The sequence below is a fragment of the Rattus norvegicus genome, chromosome 8 (assembly GCF_036323735.1).
Source record: "Rattus norvegicus strain BN/NHsdMcwi chromosome 8, GRCr8, whole genome shotgun sequence".
Classification (NCBI taxonomy): Eukaryota; Metazoa; Chordata; class Mammalia; order Rodentia; family Muridae; genus Rattus; species Rattus norvegicus.
Window position 1 is genome coordinate 90,235,271 of NC_086026.1, and position 24,881 is coordinate 90,260,151.

The following is a 24,881-nucleotide window of genomic DNA, read 5'->3' on the forward strand; positions in this document are numbered from 1 at the left end:
ATCTTTTGAAAGTCAAGAGCATCCAGAATTCTATTTTGGGTACTTACCTCCCAGAGAAGCTTCTCTGTTTTATTCTCTGGAAAAAAAAAGAAGATAAAAAGTAATTTTACCCAAAGATAATGTCAACTGAGGAGCTAAAGTCTATTTTCATTCTTTCTGCCTTCAACTGCACTTCAACTTACCTGGGGAATATTATTCTGCAGTCATAAGATTCCTGTCTGTCTTGTCAGCTATCTCTAAGTATTTTGTCAAGTAATACTTAGGATGCCTTAGTAACCATTTCAAGGGGGCAGGGGTTGGGGGCCTGCTTCTCCTAGGACATTGCACAGGTTTACCTGCTGAAGAAGATCCAGGTGCTCCTGGGAGTTGCTGAAGTTTTTCCCAATGTCAAAGAGGCAGAAGGTCTCCTTCTGGCAGAGGCTGACCCAGTCTTGATATTCCTCTGTGTCAGGAACGCGATCCAGAAAGATCCGATATGCTTCCCACACTATTTCTTGACATACTGTAACACAAAGCAGTTAGTTGTGTGTAAAACGGAAGACCCCCTTCTCCAAAGCACACAATGTCATAACACAGGAGGTATTTCCTGCTTATGTTCACACAGTAATTTACAAACGTGAAAACCAGCACTAACTGTCAGCTGACACAATGCAGAGCCTGAGAGCATCAAGAAGGGATTGTGTCTACATTAATTAGGTTGACCTGTGGGCATATCTGTTGGGGGGGTTATCTCACCTTGATTGCATAATTGGTAGGAACATCTCTCCCCTCCCACCCCATGGAAATCCTCTGAAATGTCCCAGCACCTACTATGTGCTAAGAGGAAGACAATGGGGCATGGGGAATGGATGGATAGTCCTTATATTCATGTGGAAACCTGTAATGGAATAGGGGGAGGTATCTTGTCAAAGCGTAAACTTAAATTATATAGAAAGGAGACTCGGAGGACCATGCAGAGGAAATGTGGTGGAGAAGGAGATGAGACATTTTCTGCTTCTTGAACTGAGGACATTGGGCAGGCTTCACAGACTTTGTTACTTGACCCCACTCCATAGTTCAGATTTTGTTTCTTTATGAAAACTCCACATTACTGTTCTAGCTTTCATTTCCGCCCCCCCATGCAGTGGTGGCGACTGATGGTTAACATCAGGGAAGCCCTTAACCACTGAACCTCATCCCTGACACTGTCTGTCCCAAAGGACAGCTTGTTAATGTATTTGTTAAAAGGACTCGATGACTCAATAGTCACAGGGCACAGGAGAACCCACTGGATCAGAAGAATGATCTGACGCTTGTTTTATTTCAAATATTAGTATTTATAGTTCACTGAAAGCAACATTGTTATTAATTATTTAATAATTAAACTTCAGATGTCAACTGAAAAATGTGCTGTGGTGGTACATAGGTAAAAAAAAGTTGGTATATGAGGTTAATAAGATATGTTAGAAGACTCCATTGTCAGGGCTGGAGAGATGCCTCAGTGGTTAAGAGCACTGACTGCTCTTCCAGAGGTCTGGAGTTCAAATCCAAGCAACCACACGGTGGCTTACAAGCATCTGTAATGAGATCAGAGGCCCTCTTCTGCAGTGTCTGAAGATGGTTACTTATCTATACTAGATAAATAAGTCTTTTTTTTCAAAAAAGAAGATTCCATTGTCAATAATGTTTGTTTGTGCAGTTATTTACTTATTTATTTACTTATTATTTAATTAATTAATTGATTCATTCGTTTTTTATTCCTATAGTTTGAGAAGAAATTGGAACTTTTGGGGGAGAGATTGACATCCTCTGACTTTCTAAGGGAAATTGATTGTGGGAGGAACAGTATGAGAGAAAACCAGTTGGGAATCTTACCCCTGAGTCCTGTGTCCCTCCTCCTCACCCATGCCATAGTTTCTTTTCTCTATGCTTTCTGCTTTAAGAGGCAAAGAAGATTTCAGATCAATAAAAGCCCACCTCACTTGCCAGCAGCACCTGACCGGAGTCTTCAGGGCAACCAATCTTTCCACAGTAACTCACAGAGGTGATGGGAACAGCAGTCCTACTGCTCTGAGTTCTAGTCTCTCACCTTGAGTGAAAGCACAGGCAAGCGGTGCAGAGCCCCACACAGGAAATGTGCTTTGCAGTGTGACCTCTTGGCTGCCTGCAAAGCTGACAGAGCCCATCCCGACAGCAGCAGCATGGAGCGCACGGCCCTTCATCTCGGCAGCGCTCAGGAAACACACGGAAATTTGCAGAATGTCTGAACTGTAAGAGCTGTGGGTCCAGTGTGAGCATGCCCCTGCCCTGGCTGTCCCCCTAGCTCTCATGCGCCATCTGTCTTTGGGGGTGTGCTTTTTATCTTTGCCTTTCCCCCTGAATGTAGCTTCTAGTTTAGTTCAACCCCTACCCAACTGCCAGGGATGCAACAATACATAAAAGAAACCGTCACTGCCTTTGAGGCTTAGTTTTGGTGTCTTTCTTGGAAAATATCCATAAACATCGGGGAGGCTATGATTCAATATTCCCTTCTTGTTCCCAGGGAGGTACAACCTTGGGCATGTCGCTTTAGGACACAGAAAAATTTCATTTTATTTCAGTCCATTTTAATGCTTTAATTTTATTCAGAGTTTATCTTATTAGCTATTCCAAGTTAAGCCTAAACTCCAAATTTCAGGCTTCTTAGATGTGTGTGTGTGTGTGTGTGTGTGTGTGTGTGTGTGTGACATTAGAAATGTGTGCATTACAAGTATGTATGCATGTGTGCATTATATGTATGGAGACATATGTTTCTGTGTGTGTGTGTGTGTGTGTGTGTGTGTGTGTATACGTGCACATATGTGCTCATTTTTCTCACTGCTTGTAGCCTGAGGATCTATCAAGACAGATCTCTGAGGTGTTGTCCTGTTATCCAGGGAAACTGAGGCTGAATTTTGTTTGTGGAGTCCATGCCTTCCTCCCCCCACCCTTGTTGGGTTTCCCTCCATAGGCATCAATACCTACATAAAGACACCGAGAAGAGAGTAATTTATTCTCGAAGCATGAGGAGGTTGCTTAAAGATTTGTCTGCCAGGGCATTGCAGTTTATCAGGAGCGTCACATTAACGGTGCAACTTGTGATGCTCCACCATGATTCTCAACTCCACAGGCTTTCTCCATGGAAGCCTACCTGTAGGCACGTCTGGGAGTTGTCTAAACCTACTGAGGTGGAAGACTTTCCCTAAACGTGGGCAGCACCATTCCATTGGCTCCTGTTTGGGGCTGTGTGAGAGAGAAGGGGAGCAGAGTGTGCTATTTTCTCTGCTTCCTGAAGGGAAGAGCAATCTGACTGCAATGTCTTCCCTGCAGCAATGGACTATACCTTCTACGAGTCAGTCACCCCCTTCTCCTGTACGTCATCAGGTAGTTTATCACAGTGACAAGAAAAGCAACTGATCAAAACAAGAACCAGTGGTTTATTTTCTTTTTGACGTGTGTGTGTGTGTGTGTGTGTGTACACGTGTGGAGGTCAAAGGACAATTTGTGGCAGTCAGATCAATTCTCTCTTACCTTGTGGGTTCTGGGGACTCAAGTCACATCCTCAGGTTAATGACAAATCCTTTTGGCTGCTATGCTATCTCAAAAGCCCAAAAGATGGCCTGATATTGGCACTGAGAAAGAGCTTTGGGCTACAGTATGGTGGAGTATCGGAGGCTGGGTATCTTTGAGGGAGCTTCACTGGAGACTGTCAGAAACCAACTCTCATTGCTTGTGTTTGTGCTTTGGGACAGCATTGTAATGATTCCACACAAGGCCCCACACATTTCATTTGCGGTGCTTTAAGCTTGGGGGTTGAGGGAAGAAGAAATAGTTCACTATTTCTATTTGATGTCCTAATGGGGAGCTTTCTCCCTTGAGTCTGTTGGAGGATGTCAGCAGATCATTTTGTGAAGACAGTGATGAGAACAGTAAATGGGTCAGCCCATCAAAGGAGCACAGCTCTGTGGCTAGCTCTTATTTCTTGTTTCTTTACGAACCAATTTTTTAGACTTAAGAAACACACACTGATGAATAGTAAAATTTCTTATCACCCAGAAGTAACCATAAAGATAATGGACTGTCATTTGCTGTGGGAAGGAAAAACAGTGTTTTGTACTGTTCAGGGAAACATGGATGAACAAGGCAAGTCTGATCAACAATAAAGAGCTACGAAGTAAATTCAGGGCTCAAAATTTAGTCATGCAATAGCGTATTCCAACTATCTCTGGTGAATTATATATGTTAGTGTTGCAAAGAATAAGATTTTACATGAAAAAGTAAGCAGTAATGTGTGTGTGTGTGTGTGTGTGTGTGTGTGTGCATACACAAGCACACTTCTGTCCATTAACCAACTTTATAGAACTTGCTGGCATGTTATCTGATCAATCTGTAGGCACACTCAACATAAATAATTCACACATCATGGTCTTTTCCTTGCACTGCTGATGAATGGGATTTTTGCTTTCCATATTTCTCAGCAAATATTTTCCTGAAAAGCTTCTGTAGAAAGCGTGCTAGGACCTCAGAGTGTTCATACAGCGCACTTCATTTCTATGGTTAGGGCTTTCCTTTTGAGTGTTATACAGTAATTTCCATTAACCGATGGCTAAGACTTCTGTAAGGAAGCACATAGCCCTTTCCTTTCACATACAATTAGACATGTAGGAGCCCAGCTGGAAATCTTTAGATGACTTAAACCCCAGTTCCCCCCACAGGTGTATAGGTATGCAACAGGATCTCTGGATGTCGGGATCACAAATACGTTCTCAATGGTAACAAGGCACTCCTCACCACAGGCTGGCACTGAATCAGTTGCTCCTGCAAACCAGCTTTCAACAGAGCAGGAGGATACATACTTTGACATGGCCACTAACAACGTCTGGTGTCATAAAGGTGGGAAAACGGCAATCCTCTTTACTTTCATATGCAAGATGAACTTAGCCCAGAGAGACAAGGTGCTTGTCATTCTTTGGAATGATTTAGAGGACAGAATACCAGCCACAAATATAGTCTTTTTTCCTTTTAAAGGATTTTTTTCTTTTAAAGTCATGTGGATTCTTAGTCCATGTTAAGTAAACGAAATGAGCAGGACATCTGCTGGCAGCTGTATGATTTCCAGGAATGCAAGGCGTTCTGCAATACTGCCTTGCTAAACGTTGTGATATGCCTCAGCCCAAAGGTGCCGTAGAACGTGGCAGACTCCGGAAGCCATTTGTAGTTTGTATCTCCTATGTACTTCACCCTGCCTCCAGGTTTCCAAACTTCCAAATGTTTTCTTACTTTTTTTTCCCTGGATCAGCAAAAAATAAACTTAACTATTGAAGGAGAAAGGATCTAGGTTGTAATGGTACTTTTGAAAAAAAATTCCTAATTCATAAATGAGCTTGCTCAGTTTCCTGATGTTGCAACTATCCTATGATTTTTTCTTCAGAAGAATAATATTAAAAAAAACCAAACCAAGTGTTTAGTTAGGGTTTTATTGCCATGAACAGACACCATTGACCAAGGCAAACTCTTATAAGGACAATATTTAATTGGGGGATGGCTTACAGGTTCAGAGGTTCAGTCCATTATTATTAAGGTGGGAATGTAGCAGCATCCAGGCAGGCATGGTGCAGGAGGAGCTGCGAGTTCTACATCTTCATCTGAAGGCTGCTGTCAGAATACTGACTTCCAGGAAGCTAGGATGAGGGTCTTAAGTCCGTGCCCACGCCCACAATCACACACCTATTCCCACAAGGCTACACCTACTCCTTCCTACAGGGCCACACCTTTTCATAGTGCTATTCCCTGGGCTGAGCATATACAAACCATCACACCAAGTAAAATTTGTATATCAAGGTTTATTTTTTAAATGATTTTCCTGGACACTAATGGTTCCGTGTAAAATAATTATTTTAAATCACAAGGGTTCAGGAACACCACCGTTTTGTATATTTGTGGCCCATTATTCCATCAGATTAGCGGGTTGATGTCTACAGCTCCCATGGAGGAATGAGACCATGAATGTTTAGGGCTGAAGAAGATCTATGGGTGTGCAGGTTAGAGAAGATAGAGAGAACAAAGGGCGAGGCTCCCACTGCTGTCCTTACCTCTCAGTCGATAATATTCTTGAAGACTTTCTAAAATCTGCCTCAAGGATTCCCGCAGACAGATGTTCACAGCTGGGAACAGTGCCGATCTTTTGTTTCGAAGCTTTGCCACAGCGAACAGTCGTTTCATGGTTGACGCTTTGTGCACTGCTGAAGTGCTTTCAGTTGTTTCAATTCTTGGGGCTTTGTCTATGTTTTTAGTTCCAGAACTGTGTGTTTTAGTAGAGGTATCTGTAAGAGAGAAATGGATTTCATGGTGAATGTATGTATTTAAGTGCACATGTGCCATTTGTGGATAGTGAAAGAAACTGAAGCCCTCTGGCTTACAAGATTTCTATTTTGGTACAGTTGACAGCTGTAATCCTCGAATGACAAGTTTCAGAAATAAGAGAAGAGAATAGTGAACTGGTCAATTATATATATATATATATATATATATATATATATATATGTATGTATATATATATGATACAAGATACAAGATACAAGATATATACATATATACATAGATACACACACACACACACACACACACACATATATATATATATATGTATATATATATATATATATATATCTTCAACATCTAACTCACCTCACCTTTAGGAACTGCCAAATACCAAGACCACTCCCCACACATCTCTTTGAAAATCCCCTCCCCACTCAGCATCCAGCCTGTCAAGGAGACACTACAATCAACGTGGGGAAAGACACAGCACTGTGGTACCCAGAGGCGTAGTCTCAGTGAGGAAGCGGAGTGCTTCAAACCTTCCTGCCTTTACTTGGCAGCCCTAGGATTTAGGGGCCTCAGGTTCAGAAGGGAGTAATGTGGCTGACAGTGTGCGGGGGTTGGGGATGAGTCTCTTAAGATAGTATTCACACAGGAAGCCTGGCATTCTGTGAGCAGCAGTAGCAGGGGCTTGAGGGAAGGGTAGGGAGGGGCGTGGCGGAGGGAATACATGTGTAGAAGCCAGTCATTTTGGGGACAGCAGCCGTGCATCTGCTCCCTCACCACATTGATCTTTTTGAGACTTATATTTTTTTGTGTGTTATTTTCACAAAGCTGTTTCTATGCAGATGTTATGAAATTTTAGAAATTTCATAGAAGTTTAGAAAAATTCATGTCATCTTTCTCTGTTGATCATTCAGGAGGGTTCTGAGGTGCAGGGGTGCCTTCTGTCCCACCTCGATTTACCTCCTGCCTTTCACTCACTCTACCAATTAGGAGGGAAGTGTGGCATTTGTTGTGGGTGGTACCCAGGGTGCTACTCCATTTTGGAAAGTGTTCACATTAAGATTTCCACATGAATGCCCATAGGGATTCCTTCTTTTCCAACAGCAGTAACATTGGGCTTATTTTATGTGGTAATTGGTAATGAAAGAGGCAAATTTTGATTCACTCATAAAATATAAAGCAGGTCATTACTAAGATGAAGAAACTACTAAAAAACACAAGTCATCAGCCAAAATAGTTCAGACACACCAAAAGAACTCAGTGTACTTTTCTAGTCCCGAGGAACTCCCTCAGTTTAAACAGTGGCCAAGAACACCGGATACCTGGGCCAGTGGCAAGAAAGAGAGATTGACTGGTAGAGTCATAAACGAGTATTTGGGGCGGGGAGCCAAGAGTGCATATTTGTTAAAATTTATTAAAATGTACAATTTGTGGAGTACATTTTACTTTTTAAAAAAATTGTACCTCACAGCTCAGCAGTTAAGAACACTTGTTGTTCTTAGAGAAGACTCAAGTTCTAGCACACAGTGGTTACTCAGAACTGTCTCTAACGCCAGTTCCACATTATCCAATGCCCTCTTAGCCTTCCGTGGCAACAGGCTTCCGTGGTGCACATACATACGTTCACACAAAATGCTCACACACATAAAATAAAAATGAATAAATCTTAAAAAATTGTATCTCCACAAAAAGAAATAAAGGGTGTAGGGAAAGCTGGACTCTCTCACTGAGGCACTTGATGTGGCTTACAGTGTTATTAAGGGAAGACTCCTAGCTGGCATCTTTTAAAACCAGCTACAGAGGGAACAATCCAGCAGAAGGCCAAGCCAATCAGTGAAGAGCAGTTCAAATGTCACAGTGTTTAAGTCTTTCCTTCACAACTGGGGTGAAGAGGGTCCAGGTGTATTCCATGGCATTTTGAGCAATCTCTCAGAGCTTTTGTGGTCTCAGTCAGTGGGTTTTAGGAAAGACTGTTTGGGAAGGAAGGCATGTCAACATTGATTGGCTCATCCCACCACACCTTAGAGCCAGTACATAAACCCTGGGCAAAGCACAGAGTATCAGTGATCCCTGAGAATCTTTGGGCAATTCCAACTTCCACTGTTGCAGGATCTACACGGGTGCTCCCATCTGGAGTGAGGATAATCGTGTAGAACTGGTTTCCACAAGCAGGAGGTATTTATACCCAGTACACCCAGGGGAAACTGCTCCTGATGAAAATGGAGCTCTGGCTGGGACTCTTGAGTTCTGCGCTCACCTTGTGAACTACCGCATAGGCCTGGTCCCAGCATTCTCGCTGATGGTTGCTAGTAGCAATGGGAAAAACATTCTCCCCCTTGTTTGTACTGAGGACTAGCTTTCCTCTTAGGTAGTCTGGGATAGGCTGTTTCCAGATCAAGACAGTTGTCAAGGGATGCGCTACTGACTGTTGCTGAGGCATCATGGAGGCGGGGCCAGGACTGGCTCAACATTTCTGTGATACTGGAGTCAGCCTGAATCAGACCGGTAGTGTGACACAGTGGGCAGGGATCAATCGATGGTTGGGCACCAGGAAAGTGACCCTTACATTTGGTTTGGGGAACAGTCATCTAATGTAATAGGTAGTGCTTGTGTCCTCATTTCAATGTCTAATATCAGAAACCCAGGCCACAGCTTGTATCATTAAGCATAAAATAGTCAGTAAAAAGAAAAAAATTTAAAGAAAAGATCTTTTTTGAATGAAAATAAAAAACAACAGAATGGAGATGTTTTATGTATAAAATACGTTTTAGTTAAACCAGAATTTACAAGCAATTTTAATGGAACCGATTAAGAATGTGGGATATGCTCTGCTCCCAGACCCCGTGAGAGAGAGAGAGACCCAACCGCCTGGTCAGGTGGGCACTCCTGAGGCTGCAGAGCGGAAGAGACCACCAACACTGCTCACCCCTGCCCACATCCCTGGCCCAAGAGGAAACTGTATAAGGCCTCTGGGCTCCCGTGGGGGAGGGCCCAGGAGCGGCAGGACCCCTGCCTGAGACACCGCCGGAACCTGACGGAAACAGACCAGATAAACAGTTCTCTGCACCCAAATCCCGTGGGAGGGAGAGCTAAACCTTCAGAGAGGCAGAAAAGCCTGGGAAACCAGAAGAGACTGCTCTCTGCACACACATCTCGGACGCCAGAGGAAAAAGCCAAAGACCATCTGGAACCCTGGTGCACTGAAGCTCCCGGAAGGGGCGGCACAGGTCTTCCTGGTTGCTGCCGCTGCAGAGAGCCCGTGGGCAGCACCCCACGAGCGAACTTGAGCCTCGGGACCACAGGTAAGACCAAATTTTCTGCTGCAAGAAAGCTGCCTGGTGAACTCAAGACACAGGCCCACAGGAACAGCTGAAGACCTGTAGAGAGGAAAAACTACACGCCCAAAAGCAGAACACTCTGTCCCCATAACTGAAAGAAAGAGAGGAAAACAGGTCTACAGCACTCCTGAAACACAGGCTTATAGGACAGTCTAGCCACTGTCAGAAATAGCAGAACAAAGTAACACTAGAGATAATCTGATGGCGAGAGGCAAGCGCAGGAACCCAAGCAACAGAAACCAAGACTACATGGCACCATTGGAGCCCAATTCTCCCATCAAAACAAACATGGAATATCCAAACACACCAGAAAAGCAAGATCTAGTTTCAAAATCATTTTTGATCGTGATGCTGGAGGACTTCAAGAAAGATGTGAAGAACTCCCTTAGAGAACAAGTAGAAGCCTACAGAGAGGAATCGCAAAAATGCCTGAAAGAATTCCAGGAAAACATAAATAAACAAGTAGAAGCCCATAGAGAGGAGACACAAAAATCCCTGAAAGAATTCCAGGAAAACATAAATAAACAAGTAGAAGCCCATAGAGAGGAGACACAAAAATCCCTGAAAGAATTCCAGGAAAACATAAATAAACAAGTAGAAGCCCATAGAGAGGAGACACAAAAATCCCTGAAAGAATTCCAGGAAAACACAATCAAACAGTTGAAGGAATTAAAAATGGAAATAGAAGCAATCAAGAAAGAACACATGGAAACAACCCTGGATAGAAAACCAAAAGAAGAGACAAGGAGCTATAGATACAAGCTTCACCAACAGAATACAAGAGATGGAAGAGAGAATCTCAGGAGCAGAAGATTCCATAGAAATCGTTGACTCAACTGTCTAGATAATGTAAAGCGGAAAAAGCTACTGGTCCAAAACATACAGGAAATCCAGGACTCAATGAGAAGATCAAACCTAAGGATAATAGGTATAGAAGAGAGTGAAGACTCCCAGCTCAAAGGACCAGTAAATATCTTCAACAAAATCATAGAAGAAAACTTCCCTAACCTAAAAAAAGAGATACCCATAGACATACAAGAAGCCTACAGAACTCCAAATAGATTGGACCAGAAAAGAAACACCTCCTGTCACATAATTGTCAAAACACCAAACGCACAAAATAAAGAAAGAATATTAAAAGCAGTAAGGGAAAAAGGTCAAGTAACATATAAAGGCAGACCTATCAGAATCACACCAGACTTCTCACCAGAAACTATGGAGGCCAGAAGATCCTGGACTGATGTCATACAGACCCTAAGAGAACACAAATGCCAGCCCAGGTTACTGTATCCAGCAAAACTCTCAATTAACATTGATGGAGAAACCAAGATATTCCATGACAAAACCAAATTTACACAATATCTTTCTACAAATCCAGCACTACAAAGGATAATAAATGGTAAAGCCCAACATAAGGAGGCAAGCTATACCCTAGAAGAAGCAAGAAACTAATCGTCTTGGCAACAAAACAAAGAGAATGAAAGCACACAAACATAACCTCACATCCAAATATGAATATAACGGGAAGCAATAATCACTATTCCTTAATATCTCTCAATATCAATGGCCTCAACTCCCCAATAAAAAGACATAGATTAACAAACTGGATACGCAACGAGGACCCTGCATTCTGCTGCCTACAGGAAACACACCTCAGAGACAAAGACAGACACTACCTCAGAGTGAAAGGCTGGAAAACAACTTTCCAAGCAAATGGTCAGAAGAAGCAAGCTGGAGTAGCCATTCTAATATCAAATAAAATCAATTTTCAACTAAAATTCATCAAAAAAGATAAGGAAGGACACTTCATATTCATCAAAGGAAAAATCCACCAAGATGAACTCTCAATCCTAAATATCTATGCCCCAAATACAAGGGCACCTACATACGTAAAAGAAACCTTACTAAAGCTCAAAACACACATTGCACCTCACACAATAATAGTGGGAGATTTCAACACCCCACTCTCGTCAATGGACAGATCATGGAAACAGAAATTAAACAGTGATGTCGACAGACTAAGGGAAGTCATGAGCCAAATGGACTTAACAGATATTTATAGAACATTCTATCCTAAAGAAAAAGGATATATTTTCTTCTCAGCTCCTCATGGTACTTTCTCCAAAATTGACCATATAATTGGTCCAAAAACGAGCCTCAACAGGTACAGAAAGATAGAAATAATCCCATGCGTGCTATCGGACCACCACGGCCTAAAACTGGTCTTCAATAACAATAAGGGAAGAATGCCCACATATACGTGGAAATTGAACAATGCTCTACTCAATGATAACCTGGTCAAGGAAGAAATAAAGAAAGAAATTAAAAACTTTTTAGAATTTAATGAAAATGAAGGTACAACATACCCAAACTTATGGGTCACAATGAAAGCTGTGCTAAGAGGAAAACTCATAGTGCTGAGTGCCTGCAGAAAGAAACAGGAAAGAGCATATGTCAGCAGCTTGACAGCACACCTAAAAGCTCTAGAACAAAAAGAAGCAAATACACCCAGGAGGAGTAGAAGGCAGGAAATAATCAAACTCAGAGCTGAAATCAACCAAGTAGAAACAAAAAGGACCATAGAAAGAATCAACAGAACCAAAAGTTGGTTCTTTGAGAAAATCAACAAGATAGATAAACCCTTAGCCAGACTAACGAGAGGACACAGAGAGTGCGTCCAAATTAACAAAATCAGAAATGAAAAGGGAGACATAACTACAGATTCAGAGGAAATTCAAAAAATCATCAGATGTTACTATAAAAACCTATATTCAACAAAACTTGAAAATCTTCAGGAAATGGACAATTTCCTAGGCAGATACCAGGTATCGAAGTTAAATCAAGAACAGATAAACCAGTTAAACAACCCCATAACTCCTAAGGAAATAGAAGCAGTCATTAAAGGTCTCCCAAGCAGAAAGAGCCCTGGTCCAGACAGGTTTAGTGCAGAATTCTATCAAACCTTCAGAGAAGACCTCATACCAATATTATCTAAACTATTCCACAAAATTGAAACAGATGGAGCCCTACCGAATTCCTTCTACGAAGCCACAATTACTCTTATACCTAAACCACACAAAGACCCAACAAAGAAAGAGAACTTCAGACCAATTTCCCTTATGAATATCGACGCAAAAATACTCAATAAAATTCTTGCAAACCGAATTCAAGAGCACATCAAAACAATCATCCACCATGATCAAGTAGGCTTCATCCCAGGCATGCAGGGATGGTTTAATATACGGAAAACCATCAACGTGATCCATTATATAAACAAACTGAAAGAACAGAACCACATGATCATTTCATTAGATGCTGAGAAAGCATTTGACAAAATTCAACACCCCTTCATGATAAAAGTCCTGGAAAGAATAGGAATTCAAGGCCCATACCTAAACATAGTAAAAGCCATATACAGCAAACCAGTTGCTAACATTAAACTAAATGGAGAGAAACTTGAAGCAATCCCACTAAAATCAGGGACTAGACAAGGCTGCCCACTCTCTCCCTACTTATTCAATATAGTTCTTGAAGTTCTAGCCAGAGCAATCAGACAACAAAAGGAGATCAAGGGGATACAGATCGGAAAAGAAGAGGTCAAAATATCACTATTTGCAGACGACATGATAGTATATTTAAGTGATCCCAAAAGTTCCACCAGAGAACTACTAAAGCTGATAAACAACTTCAGCAAAGTGGCTGGGTATAAAATTAACTCAAAGAAATCAGTAGCCTTCCTCTACACAAAAGAGAAACAAGCCGAGAAAGAAATTAGGGAAACGACACCCTTCGTAATAGACCCAAATAATATAAAGTACCTCGGTGTGACTTTAACCAAGCAAGTAAAAGATCTGTACAATAAGAACTTCAAGACACTGCGGAAAGAAATTGAAGAAGACCTCAGAAGATGGAAAGATCTCCCATGCTCATGGATTGGCAGGATTAATATAGTAAAAATGGCCATTTTACCAAAAGCAATCTACAGATTCAATGCAATCCCCATCAAAATACCAATCCAATTCTTCAAAGAGTTAGACAGAACAATTTGCAAATTCATCTGGAATAACAAAAAACCCAGGATAGCTAAAGCTATCCTCAACAATAAAAGGACTTCAGGGGGAATCACTATCCCTGAACTCAAGCAGTATTACAGAGCAATAGTGATAAAAACTGCATGGTATTGGTACAGAGACAGACAGATAGACCAATGGAATAGAATTGAAGACCCAGAAATGAACCCACACACCTATGGTCACTTGATTTTTGACAAAGGAGCCAAAACCATCCAATGGAAAAAAGATAGCCTTTCAGCAAATGGTGCTGGTTCAACTGGAGGTCAACATGTAGAAGAATGCAGATCGATCCATCCTTATCACCCTGTACTAGCTTAAGTCCAAGTGGATCAAGGACCTCCACATCAAACCAGATACACTCAAACTAATAGAAGAAAAAGTGGGAAAGAGTCTTGAACACATGGGCATTGGGGAAAATTTCCTGACCAAAAAAACACCAATGGCTTATGCTCTAAGATCAAGAATCGACAAATGGGATCTCATAAAACTGCAAAGCTTCTGTAAGGCAAAGGACACTGTGGTTAGGACAAAACGGCAACCAACAGATTGGGAAAAGATCTTTACCAATCCTACAACAGATAGAGGCCTTATATCCAAAATATACAAAGAACTCAAGAAGTTAGACCGCAGGGAAACAAATAACCCTATTAAAAAATGGGGTTCAGAGCTAAACAAAGAATTCACAGCTGAGGAATGCCGAATGGCTGAGAAACACCTAAAGAAATGTTCAACATCTTTAGTCATAAGGGAAATGCAAATCAAAACAACCCTGAGATTTCACCTCACACCAGTGAGAATGGCTAAGATCGAAAACTCAGGTGACAGCAGATGCTGGCGAGGATGTGGAGAAAGAGGAACACTCCTCCATTGTTGGTGGGATTGCAGACTGGTACAACCATTCTGGAAATCAGTCTGGAGGTTCCTCAGAAAATTGGACATTGAACTGCCTGAGGATCCAGCTATACCTCTCTTGGGCATATACCCAAAAGATGCCTCAACATATAAAAGAGACACGTGCTCCACTATGTTCATTGCAGCCTTATTTATAATAGCCAGAAACTGGAAAGAACCCAGATGCCCTTCAACAGAGGAATGGATACAGAAAATGTGGTACATCTACACAATGGAATATTACTTAGCTATCAAAAACAACGAGTTTATGAAATTCGTAGGCAAATGGTTGGAACTGGAAAATATCATCCTGAGTGAGCTAACCCAATCACAGAAAGACATACATGGTATGCACTCATTGATAAGTGGCTATTAGCCCAAATGCTTGAATTACCCTAGATCCCTAGAACAAACGATACTCAAGACGGATGATCAAAATGTGAATGCTTCACTCCTTCTTTAAATGAGGAAAAAGAATACCCTTGGCAGGGAAGGGAGAGGCAAAGATTAAAACAGAGACTGAAGGAACACCCATTCAGAGCCTGCCCCACATGTGGCCCATACATATACAGCCACCCAATTAGACAAGATGGATGAAGCAAAGAAGTGCAGACCGACAGGGGCCGGATGTAGATCGCTCCTGAGAGACACAGCCAGAATACAGCAAATACAGAGGCGAATGCCAGCAGCAAACCACTGAACTGAGAATAGGTCCCCTGTTGAAGGAATCAGAGAAAGAACTGGAAGAGCTTGAAGGTGCTCGAGACCCCAAAAGTACAACAATGTCAAGCAAGCAGAGCTTCCAGGGACTAAGCCACTACCTAAAAACTATACATGGACTGACCCTGGACTCTGACCCCATAGGTAGCAATGAATATCCTAGTAAGAGCACCAGTGGAAGTGGAAGCCCTGGGTCCTGCTAAGACTGAACCCCCAGTGAACTAGACTATGGGGGGAGGGCGGCAATGGGGGGAGGGTTGGGAGGGGAACACCCATAAGGAAGGGGAGGGGGGAGGGGGATGTTTGCCCGGAAACCGAGAAAGGGAATAACACTTGAAATGTATATAAGAAATACTCAAGTTAATAAAAAAAAAAAAGAATGTGGGATATGTGGAAGAGTTTTAGTGTTGCCCCTGGAGTAACAACAGGCCCATGAGTGGCTGGGGAAAGCTGATACTCTCTATAGGTCTGTGACACTAAATAAAACCACATCACCTTTTTGTCTCCCCTGCTCCATCCACTCTCCACTCCTCACATCAAGGCAGGACCATACTCTGTAGCTCAGGCTATCATAGAATTTACGTTCATTCTTCCTCAGCCTCCAGAGCACCAAGATGGTGCTACCATTCCAGGTCTACACGCATTTCCCCTCTGTATCCCCAAAAGGTACAGAATTATGCATCTTTTTGCTGATGTTTCCTCTCCATTATTGGCTTTGATCACATTTTACTGAGAATTAAGAGAAAGTGAGGAAAGTCTTACAGTTGTCCATCCCTGCATCTGCTTCAGCTCATTCCTCTACGTGCATGACCATGTGCTTATTCTTTCTGTTATTAGTCCACTCTCTTGATAATGTGTTGTCTCCAACTGCTGACTCATTTTTGATGTATACTTATATCTTACAGTTTCTTCTATGTACACTCTTCAAAACATCTGCTTATATCTCCTTTCACAACAAAGCAGGTCTTGCTACATAAGTGAGGCTTCTAATTCCACACGCAACTCTTTCTCTCCATCTCTTTCCCTGATTTCTTTTATCCCTATATTGCAAAGTACTCATGAATGCACTCTACCATCTGTACTCTGTTTGCCAAAGGGACACCTCACCAAAGGTCCTGGTATCTCCGTGACTCAGCAGTCCTTTCTAACTGTCGGCAGTGCTGATGGACACAAAGATTACCAATGGGTGTTTGAAACCTTTGATAGAATCACACTGCAAACACACTGCATTTCCTACATATAAATTTAACAATCTTTTAGTCGTAACTATTAATCACTTATATAAAGCGACTCTAAGTCTTGTTGTTGAGGTGTGATAGCAGAAGTAGGAAGAATTTTTCTTTCTTTCATGACAGTTTCTTGCATAGATTCATTTTTTTTGTATATGAAGGTCATAGCAATCATATCTCATGATTGCTTTTTTTCTTTCCTTAGGTCAAGATGTTTTCCTTTATTGCCTAATCAAAGCACTTTCTGACCTTTCTTTGACTTGTGTGAGTTGCCAGCATGACCACAGGCCATTATTTGTACTTTGTACTTTGGGGGCCATTATTAAATGAAGTAAGTTCTACTTGAGCGTGAGCACTAGAATACTGCAACAGTCAGTTTGATAAGTAAGATAGGAACCGATTGAAGAGTAGGTAATGACCCAGAAATGAACCCACATACCTATGGTCACTTGATCTTTGACAAAGGAACTAAAACCATCCAATGGAAGAAAGATAGCATTTTCAACAAATGGTGCTGGTTCAACTGGAGGTCAGCATGTAGAAGAATGCAAATTGATCCATTCCTATCACCCTGTACAAAGCTTAAGTCCAAGTGGATCAAGGACCTCCACATCAAACCAGATACACTCAAACTAATAGAAGAAAAAGTGGGAAAGAGTCTTGAACACATGGGCATTGGGGAAAATTTCCTGACCAAAAAAACACCAATGGCTTATGCTCTAAGATCAAGAATCGACAAATGGGATCTCATAAAACTGCAAAGCTTCTGTAAGGCAAAGGACACCACAGTGTCCTTAGGACAAAATGGAAACCAACAGATTGGAAAAAGATCTTTACCAATCCTACAACAGATAGAGGCCTTACATCCAAAATATACAAAGAACTCAAGAAGTTAGATTCCAGAGAGCCAAATAACCCTACTAAAAATGGGGTACAGAGCTAAACAAAACATTCTCAGCTGAGGAATATTGAATGGCCGAGAAGCACCTAAAAAAATGTTCAACACCCTTAGTCATCAGGGAAATGCAAATCAAAACAACCCTGAGATTCTACCTCACTCCAGTCAGAATGACTAAGATCGAAAACTCAGGTGACAGCAGATGCTGGTGAGGATGTGGACCCCCAGCCTAGGGGGACATGGGGGAGGCAGTAAGAGTGATGGATGGGGAGACTACCCGTATGGGGGAGAGGATGGGGGCTTATGGATAGGAAACAGGGAAAGGGAATAACATTTGAAATGTAAGTAAAGAAATATATCTAATAAAAAAATAAAGAATGGCTCAGCCTCCTCCACATACGGGTGGCTACTGTTGATAAACATGCTTGACATGCCCAGCAGAGCAGAACAGGATGGAGTGAGGGTCTATCATGTGCAGGAATGAAAATGTTGCAGTTTTTTCTGGAGCTCTGCATTTAACAGTCTGAATATGGTGGACTTACTGATAGAAAGACGGAAATCTTAGAAAGCAAAACCATGAGTCTGGAAGGACTAGAGTGTGCAGACAAAGTGTGATGAAGCACAGACCCTTTGATCACTTCTAATGGCTGGATAGTGATGGTGGGGGAAGAGCATGGGAAGGATGGGTTCTGCTTGGGTTGGCAGATGCTAATAAGACAACTGATGTTAAATGTTAGGGTGGGAAGACAGGAGAATGGTATATTCATGGGCAAGCAAACTCCTAGATGACTAAGGAAGGTGGCCAACATGGATTCTTTAGATACTTTTTCTCTCCAGCCACTCTGTTAACCAGATCAGTCATTAGTTGGAGAATCTGTTAATTAGCCAGATTCTCCAAATGAATGTGGCTATAGCTCACTTAGAAGATTACAAATATATAAAAAGATAAACATTCAATGGATGTAAAGTGACATTAAACATTACTTTATTGTAGTGACGCTTGATCTTTCACTTCTTTTTTTAAAATTTGTTCAAGTTGCACAAGTATGTGCACTTGCTAATGTAAAGGAAATCCTGCAATCAAGGGTATCTTTTCCTAGGCAGAATTTAGGTGGATGCCATCCGTATCCATGGAGCCCATGATCTCCTATAAAAATAGCCTCTTCTTTGCTTATATATATTCAAAGGGATTCAGTAGTGCAAGTGATTGTGAGAAGTATTGTTTTTCCTATTGCCATTCTATTCAGATTGAATTGCACAAGAATGTCTACTAGCTAATACAAAGGCCTATAGGCCATTCCTTACCAAACTCTTCCTTTTAGAGGCATGTCTTTAGCTGCCCACACCTTCAGGCTTCTACAAAGGCTTGCTTTATACATACATTGACAGCAGCAGACACAGGAATAGTGGAGTGGGGCCTTCTTTTGCAGCTGCTTGCAAAGAAAACAGCAGCCATTTGCACTTAGCAAACCCATTATGTTTTCCTTGGGGAAAAGCCTTAGTGTCTTAATGAATAAACTAATGGGAGCTGAGATAAAATTTACTGGAATTTATACAGAACACAGTCTCCGTTTGAAGACTAGAACTCTACAGAGACAAAGTGGCTGGCATTTCAGCCAGCCTAAACCACCAATGGGGAGTTTTTAGAAAGAATGCCTCGAAAAGGAGTGAGGGGCTTTGGTCTTTACAAAAATTCTAGACTTGTTTGTAGTCCATTTTATGCAGATCGTTATACTAAATTAGCAGATTCTCAATTGCATAATCGAATTTCCAAAGAGCAGAGGCAGTTAACTAATGCCATATTCAAGGTACCTGAATATGTATCATCAAATTAGACAGGTTTCTCAATACATTCTTTGGTGCTATTTGTAAAAAGCACCAAATAGTTAAATAGTTAAATACTATTTTCTGGATGCTCATGTTGAGAATGAAGGCATCTACAACTTATAGTGTCCTCTGTTCTCCTATATCCAGTTTCCAATACCCTGACACAATGCCAGTCCTATTCTGTCACCTGAATGTCAAAATATATTGGAACCAATGATGCAATGAAAGGATGATAGAGGTTAAGGAAGCACCTAGTTATTTCTGTGAATGAATTATGCCGTGACTAAGCATTTACAGTTGTCAGCATGAAGGCGGATTATCAATGAGGCAAGGTGTAGATCCTACCTTAGTTCCCTCTCTGAAACTTGGGCAAGTGTCACGGCAACCTTTCTCACTATTAAAACTGGCATTTGTTCAGTAATAGCACTTCCTACTGACTCTCCACAGAATTAGAGGGCTTGCATCATCTTTCTCTTTATTACAAAATTAGGTTTATCTATTAACTTGCTGTGTCAGAAGAGAAGGGGTCAGGATTTCAGAAGACAATGATTTTCTATCTCTACATGCACATGTCCCAGGCCTCTACTTTACCCCCTTGCCTTTGAACACAGTGAAACAGTTCTGTAAGTGAGATTCTGGGAGTTCTGACCTGAGGAGCCAAGGGTCCTGAAATCATACCATGCTGCTAAATGGGCAGAAACAGAAATAAAGTTAGAGGAAATGATCAGCAGGAAAAAGAAAGGTAGTTTCCTTTTAGTGTCTAGAAGGGGTGAGACTTTGTCTGGGTCAACTCATCAGTGGCTTGTCTGATTCACGCCTAGGAGTAGAGAGGAAGTTTCAAAGGTTTAGGTTACAAATGTACTGTAAATAGAATGTGTGAGAACTCCCAAGCCCCTTAGTAGGGCAAAAAGGCTGGGTGTATGGAGAAGGGGAGAGATGTTCTCAAAGTTAATTGACCCCTCTAAGCCCTGAAAAGGGATAAAATCACACTGGAGCCTCTTGTTTTAGAGGGTGGTGACAGGGAGAGCCACATAGCTGACTTCCTCAGAGGTCTTGGATAATGTGACCTTTGGTTGATGTCTCCTTACACAAAACTTCCAGCTCAAGGCACTGGAGTGTATTTCTAGGAACTGGGAGTGCTCTTGCCTCTCCTTCTCAAAGAAGGCAGTTCTGGGCTAAAAGTGGGAAAGAAAACCAATCCTATATTCTCATCATGTTTTTTCATAGAATGAGTGTTAAATTTACTCAAGTGTTTTAGCAAACATTCTAAGATACTGGAGCTTATAATAGATTTTTCATAGGAATACTTAAGCAGACTCAAAAATATCCTTTCCTTCTACGTATGAGTCAGTATGGAAGGCTAAAGAGCTGGATATCATTATAAACTACAGTTAATTGTTAATACTCTATTTCAAAAAGTGGTCAAAGGAGTTGGTTTAATGCTGGCCTGAGCCGAAGTAAGCAGAGAGGTCAAACTGAGGACAGGAGTGTACTAAAATTGCTAGCTAGTCGAGGAAACCTATCTAGGCACATATCACTGCCTAGATTTTAGGAGCAGACTGTGGGAATTCAGGGCTTCTTGTAGCAGCTAGACTTTTAACATTCTTCAAACTCTATCCAAGATGTGTGGGCTATACATCTCATATAAAGCGATTCCATCAGTGAACTTACAATAATATCAAAGGTGAGCAGCCTGGGCCAACAGTGGTTGCAGGTAGCAGGAAGGAGACTCAGCAAATGGGAGAAATGGGAGCAACAGAGAGAAATGTGAAATTTCTGTCTTCATTCATAATAACTTCTAATTCATAAGCAGGGCAAGTAGTCTAACTAGCTCATTATTCATACATATATGAATATGAATATAATATTCTTTTGTATCATCTCTTTAGCCTTTTTATCTAAGGCATCTATTAGTGGGTTTCTAGAAGTGGCTAAGGGTCACCCAATAAACTTAAAAGATCACTTTAAATTAATTCTCCTCGGAAAAACTCATAGACTTCTTGATTTAGGTACTGGAGATGGAGAAGTCACCAATGTCACGAGCTCCTATTTTGGAGAAACATTTGTCATCAAGCTTTCTGACACAATAATGGGGCAGCATCAGAAGAAGAAACACTTGACAGGAATTGGAGAAGGGAAAAGGCATGATCAAAATAAATTGCTTGAAAATTTTTTTCTGAATAAAAAAGGCAGTATATAGGGTTCTAACATGATGTCATCAGCTGAACTGCTCAGATCATTTTTAATTTTTCTCAAAGGATGTAGACAAAGGTATTTCTTGTCCTGTTTTTTGCTCTTTCATCCCCAGGAGAAGAAGTAGATGCTGAATGGGAGAAGCTGTCAGCAGTCTTGGTAGTGAGACAGACTTGGGGAGAGCCAGTGAGATGAGCAGGCTGTCAGAGTGCTCAGAAAAGCTGCCCTTGTCATCAAAGCTCTCACCAGGATGACCAGGTCTGCACGAAGGTGACATGTAAAGTGACCACCATGGCTTGGATGCTGTGCTCTTTGTTCTCAGACCGGTATATATAGAGGATGAAGTCTTCAGAGCATCCCATTATCATCTATCATCTGCATTCAATGTTGTGACAGGGGCACTTCTGGGAATTGCCATTTTCAATAACATGTAAGGAATTTACAAAACTAAACCATTAAATATGTCCTAGTAGTGTGTAAAAGGGATGTTTAAAGAGAAAAAAAATCTTATGGATTATCATCAACTGTTTATCTAGTCATACTCCAGATGCAGATCATTCTCCAATTATTGATGGAAGGCACATTTTATACCTCCTTCCTGAGGGGCTCATTTGCAGACATAGTCATAACTTCACGGAATCGAACAGACTGCTTTTTAGTAAATCAGAAGAAGCAATAAATCTGTCCTTTAACTTCAAAATCTGGTTCTAAGGTAGAGCCAGCAATACTCCTACATTTGGAAACCCTTGCTATTACTGTTCAAGAAAATATTCTTAATCATGCTAATAAACTTCTTTTTGAGATGAGTTTGTGTGCATCACAGCTGTGCACGATCCCAAGGAGGTCAGGAAAGGTCATTGGCTCCACTGAAACTGGCATTATAGGTGGTTGTGAGTGGCCCGATGTGAGTGCTCGGAACTGAACCTGGGTCCTCTGTACAAGCAATATAGGCTTTAGTCACCAGGCCATCTCTCTATCTCTAGAAAATGCTTTTATCAGAGAATAAGAATACCTTGTCCTAAATTCTGCAAGTTGAAGTTGAAGCAATGTCTAAAGTTGTCATAGAAAAGCCTATTTCAGAGCTACAGTTAAGAGTCACTTCAATACTTCCATGGAAAGAAAGCAAAGTAGATATTGTGCTCTGCTGAATGTCTGTACTCAGTTATACATCTGTGCAAGCTACAGCAATGTGACTTTGGACTGGAGAAATAACCCGCAGTGGATGGCTTAAGCAGACACATAAAGAGGAGGCAAAGAGTAGAGGGATTGGAAATATTTCTCGATGTGTGAGGCTAAAACAAATGATTGCCAACACTAAAGCTTACTTTTAACTTTACATCAGTCCTGTACACACGGTGGTGGGGGCAGGTGGAGGGAGGGAGGGAAGAAGGGAGGGAGGGAGGGAGGGAGAGAGAGAGAGAGAGAGAGAGAGAGAGAGAGAGAGAGAGAGAGAGAGAGAGAGAGAAGCACTGTCTCTGAAATGTGGAAGACAAACTATACATGCATTTCCCCTGTCTGTATGTGTGTGCACAGCTTATGTGCCTGGTGCTCCTGGAGGAATCGGATCCCGTGGGACTAGTGCTATAGAGTATGATCCATCACATGCATGCTGGAATTGCACTCAGGTCCTCTGGAAGAGTAGCCAGTACTGCTATGAGAGTAGAAATAAATGCTACAAACTGAGAGAATATTTAAGATAAGTGGCAGCAAATGAATTCCTCAATAAGAAAAGAGAAATGGGCTGGAGGGATAATTCAAGGCTTAAGGATATTGGCTGCTCTTGCAGGGGATCTGGATTCAGTTCCCAACACCCATATGGTGGCTCACAATGGTCTGTAACTCCAGTTCTAGTGGATCCAGTGCCCTCTTCAGGTCTCCACAGTTACAAATGTAGTGCCCTCACACACATGCAGGCAAAAGTCATATGCATAAAATAAAAACAGAAATCTTTTAAAAATGATAAACAACCCAAACATCTGAGTGAAAAATGGGAATCTAGTTTCTCAGAGAGGACGTACAGCAGATCTAGTCCACAGGAACATGCTGAACCTCACCAGTAAGCAGAAAAACAAAAATCTGAAGACCTAGAGAAGCATCATTTATACCGTGTCGTCCCATCCCATTAGTGTCTATAAAGTAAGACATTTTATTTGACAAAATTTAAAATATAATAGTCAGTACCAAATATGGACAAAGGGCTCTTACCACGGCTCCTGGGTGCATAGATAATATACACTTAGCAAAATTTTACTGTGCAATTGAAACTGTGTGTATCTATGTCTCTGTTCGCCCTTCTCACAAGGACACGTTGCAGGGACACTCCTGCTAATGGAAGGGAACACAGACAAGGTGTTTGTGTCAGTGCTGTGTGTGACAGTGAAGCTTATCAACAGAATGAACATGGAGTATATTCATAGTATATTCATACCAGACAATACTATGTCTAGGACTCCTTGAAAACCACCTGTGTTATTCATTACCTATTGTTGCCATATATTGATATTATTTAGATTTATGTATATTTACTGATTGTTGATTATTTTATTTTCCACTCATTATAAATGATTAAGATGCAAAATATAAAAGTTTTACACACACACACACACACACACACACACACACACACACACACACACACATATATATTGTGTTTGCTTTGTACTAAGAATATCTGAAACCTATCCCTAAAACAAGTTTTATATAATACAACATTATTAACCATTATATTTATCATATTATTCATTAGCTCTGGCAAACTCATACCATAAAACTGGAATTTTTTATGTTTTGACTCGTCTCATCCCTTCCTGACTCTATAAAACCACCATTCTATTCTGTTTCTTTCTTCTTGGCTTTTAGTATTTTAGCAAACGGGTACCAGTAAGTACATACAATATTTTTTCTGCATCTGACATAAATTCTTTTTTAAGATTTACTTATTTTATATATGTGAGTACACTGTTGATGTCTTTAGACACACCAGAAGAGGGCTTTGGATCCCATCACAGATGGCTGTTAACCATCATGTGGTTACTGGGAATTGAACTCAGGACCTCTGGAAGACCAGTCAGTGTTCTTAACTGCTGAGCCATCTCTCTAGTCCTGATATATATTCTTTTTAAAAAATTTTTTATTGGATATTTTTTATTTACATTTCAAATATTATCCCTTTTCCCGGTTTCTGTCCATAGTCTTTTTCTATGAGGGTGTTCTCCCACCCAACGACCCACCCCTTCCTGCCTCCCTACCCTGACATTTCCCTACACTGTGGGGGGTCCAGCCTCGACAGGACCAATGTTCATTAAGTTCATTCATGTTGTAATAGGTAAGTTCTCATTGTAAAGTCTTTGTATGCATATGCATATACATTTATGTAAAACTGTGACAC

General features: G+C 41.2%; 1 protein-coding gene across 1 annotated transcript in view; it reads right to left on the reverse strand.

Annotated features, from left to right (window-relative positions):
- The window catches only part of Impg1 (interphotoreceptor matrix proteoglycan 1), a 146,083-nt gene that overhangs the window by 111,450 nt on the left and 9,752 nt on the right, over positions 1–24,881 (reverse strand). Inside the window, exons 2-4 of the mRNA NM_023958.2 lie at positions 6,090–6,320; positions 336–502; positions 48–76 (exon numbers count right to left, since the gene is read on the reverse strand). Coding sequence (NP_076448.2) covers positions 48–76; positions 336–502; positions 6,090–6,320 — 427 coding nt within the window. The remainder of the gene's footprint in view (positions 1–47; positions 77–335; positions 503–6,089; positions 6,321–24,881) is intronic.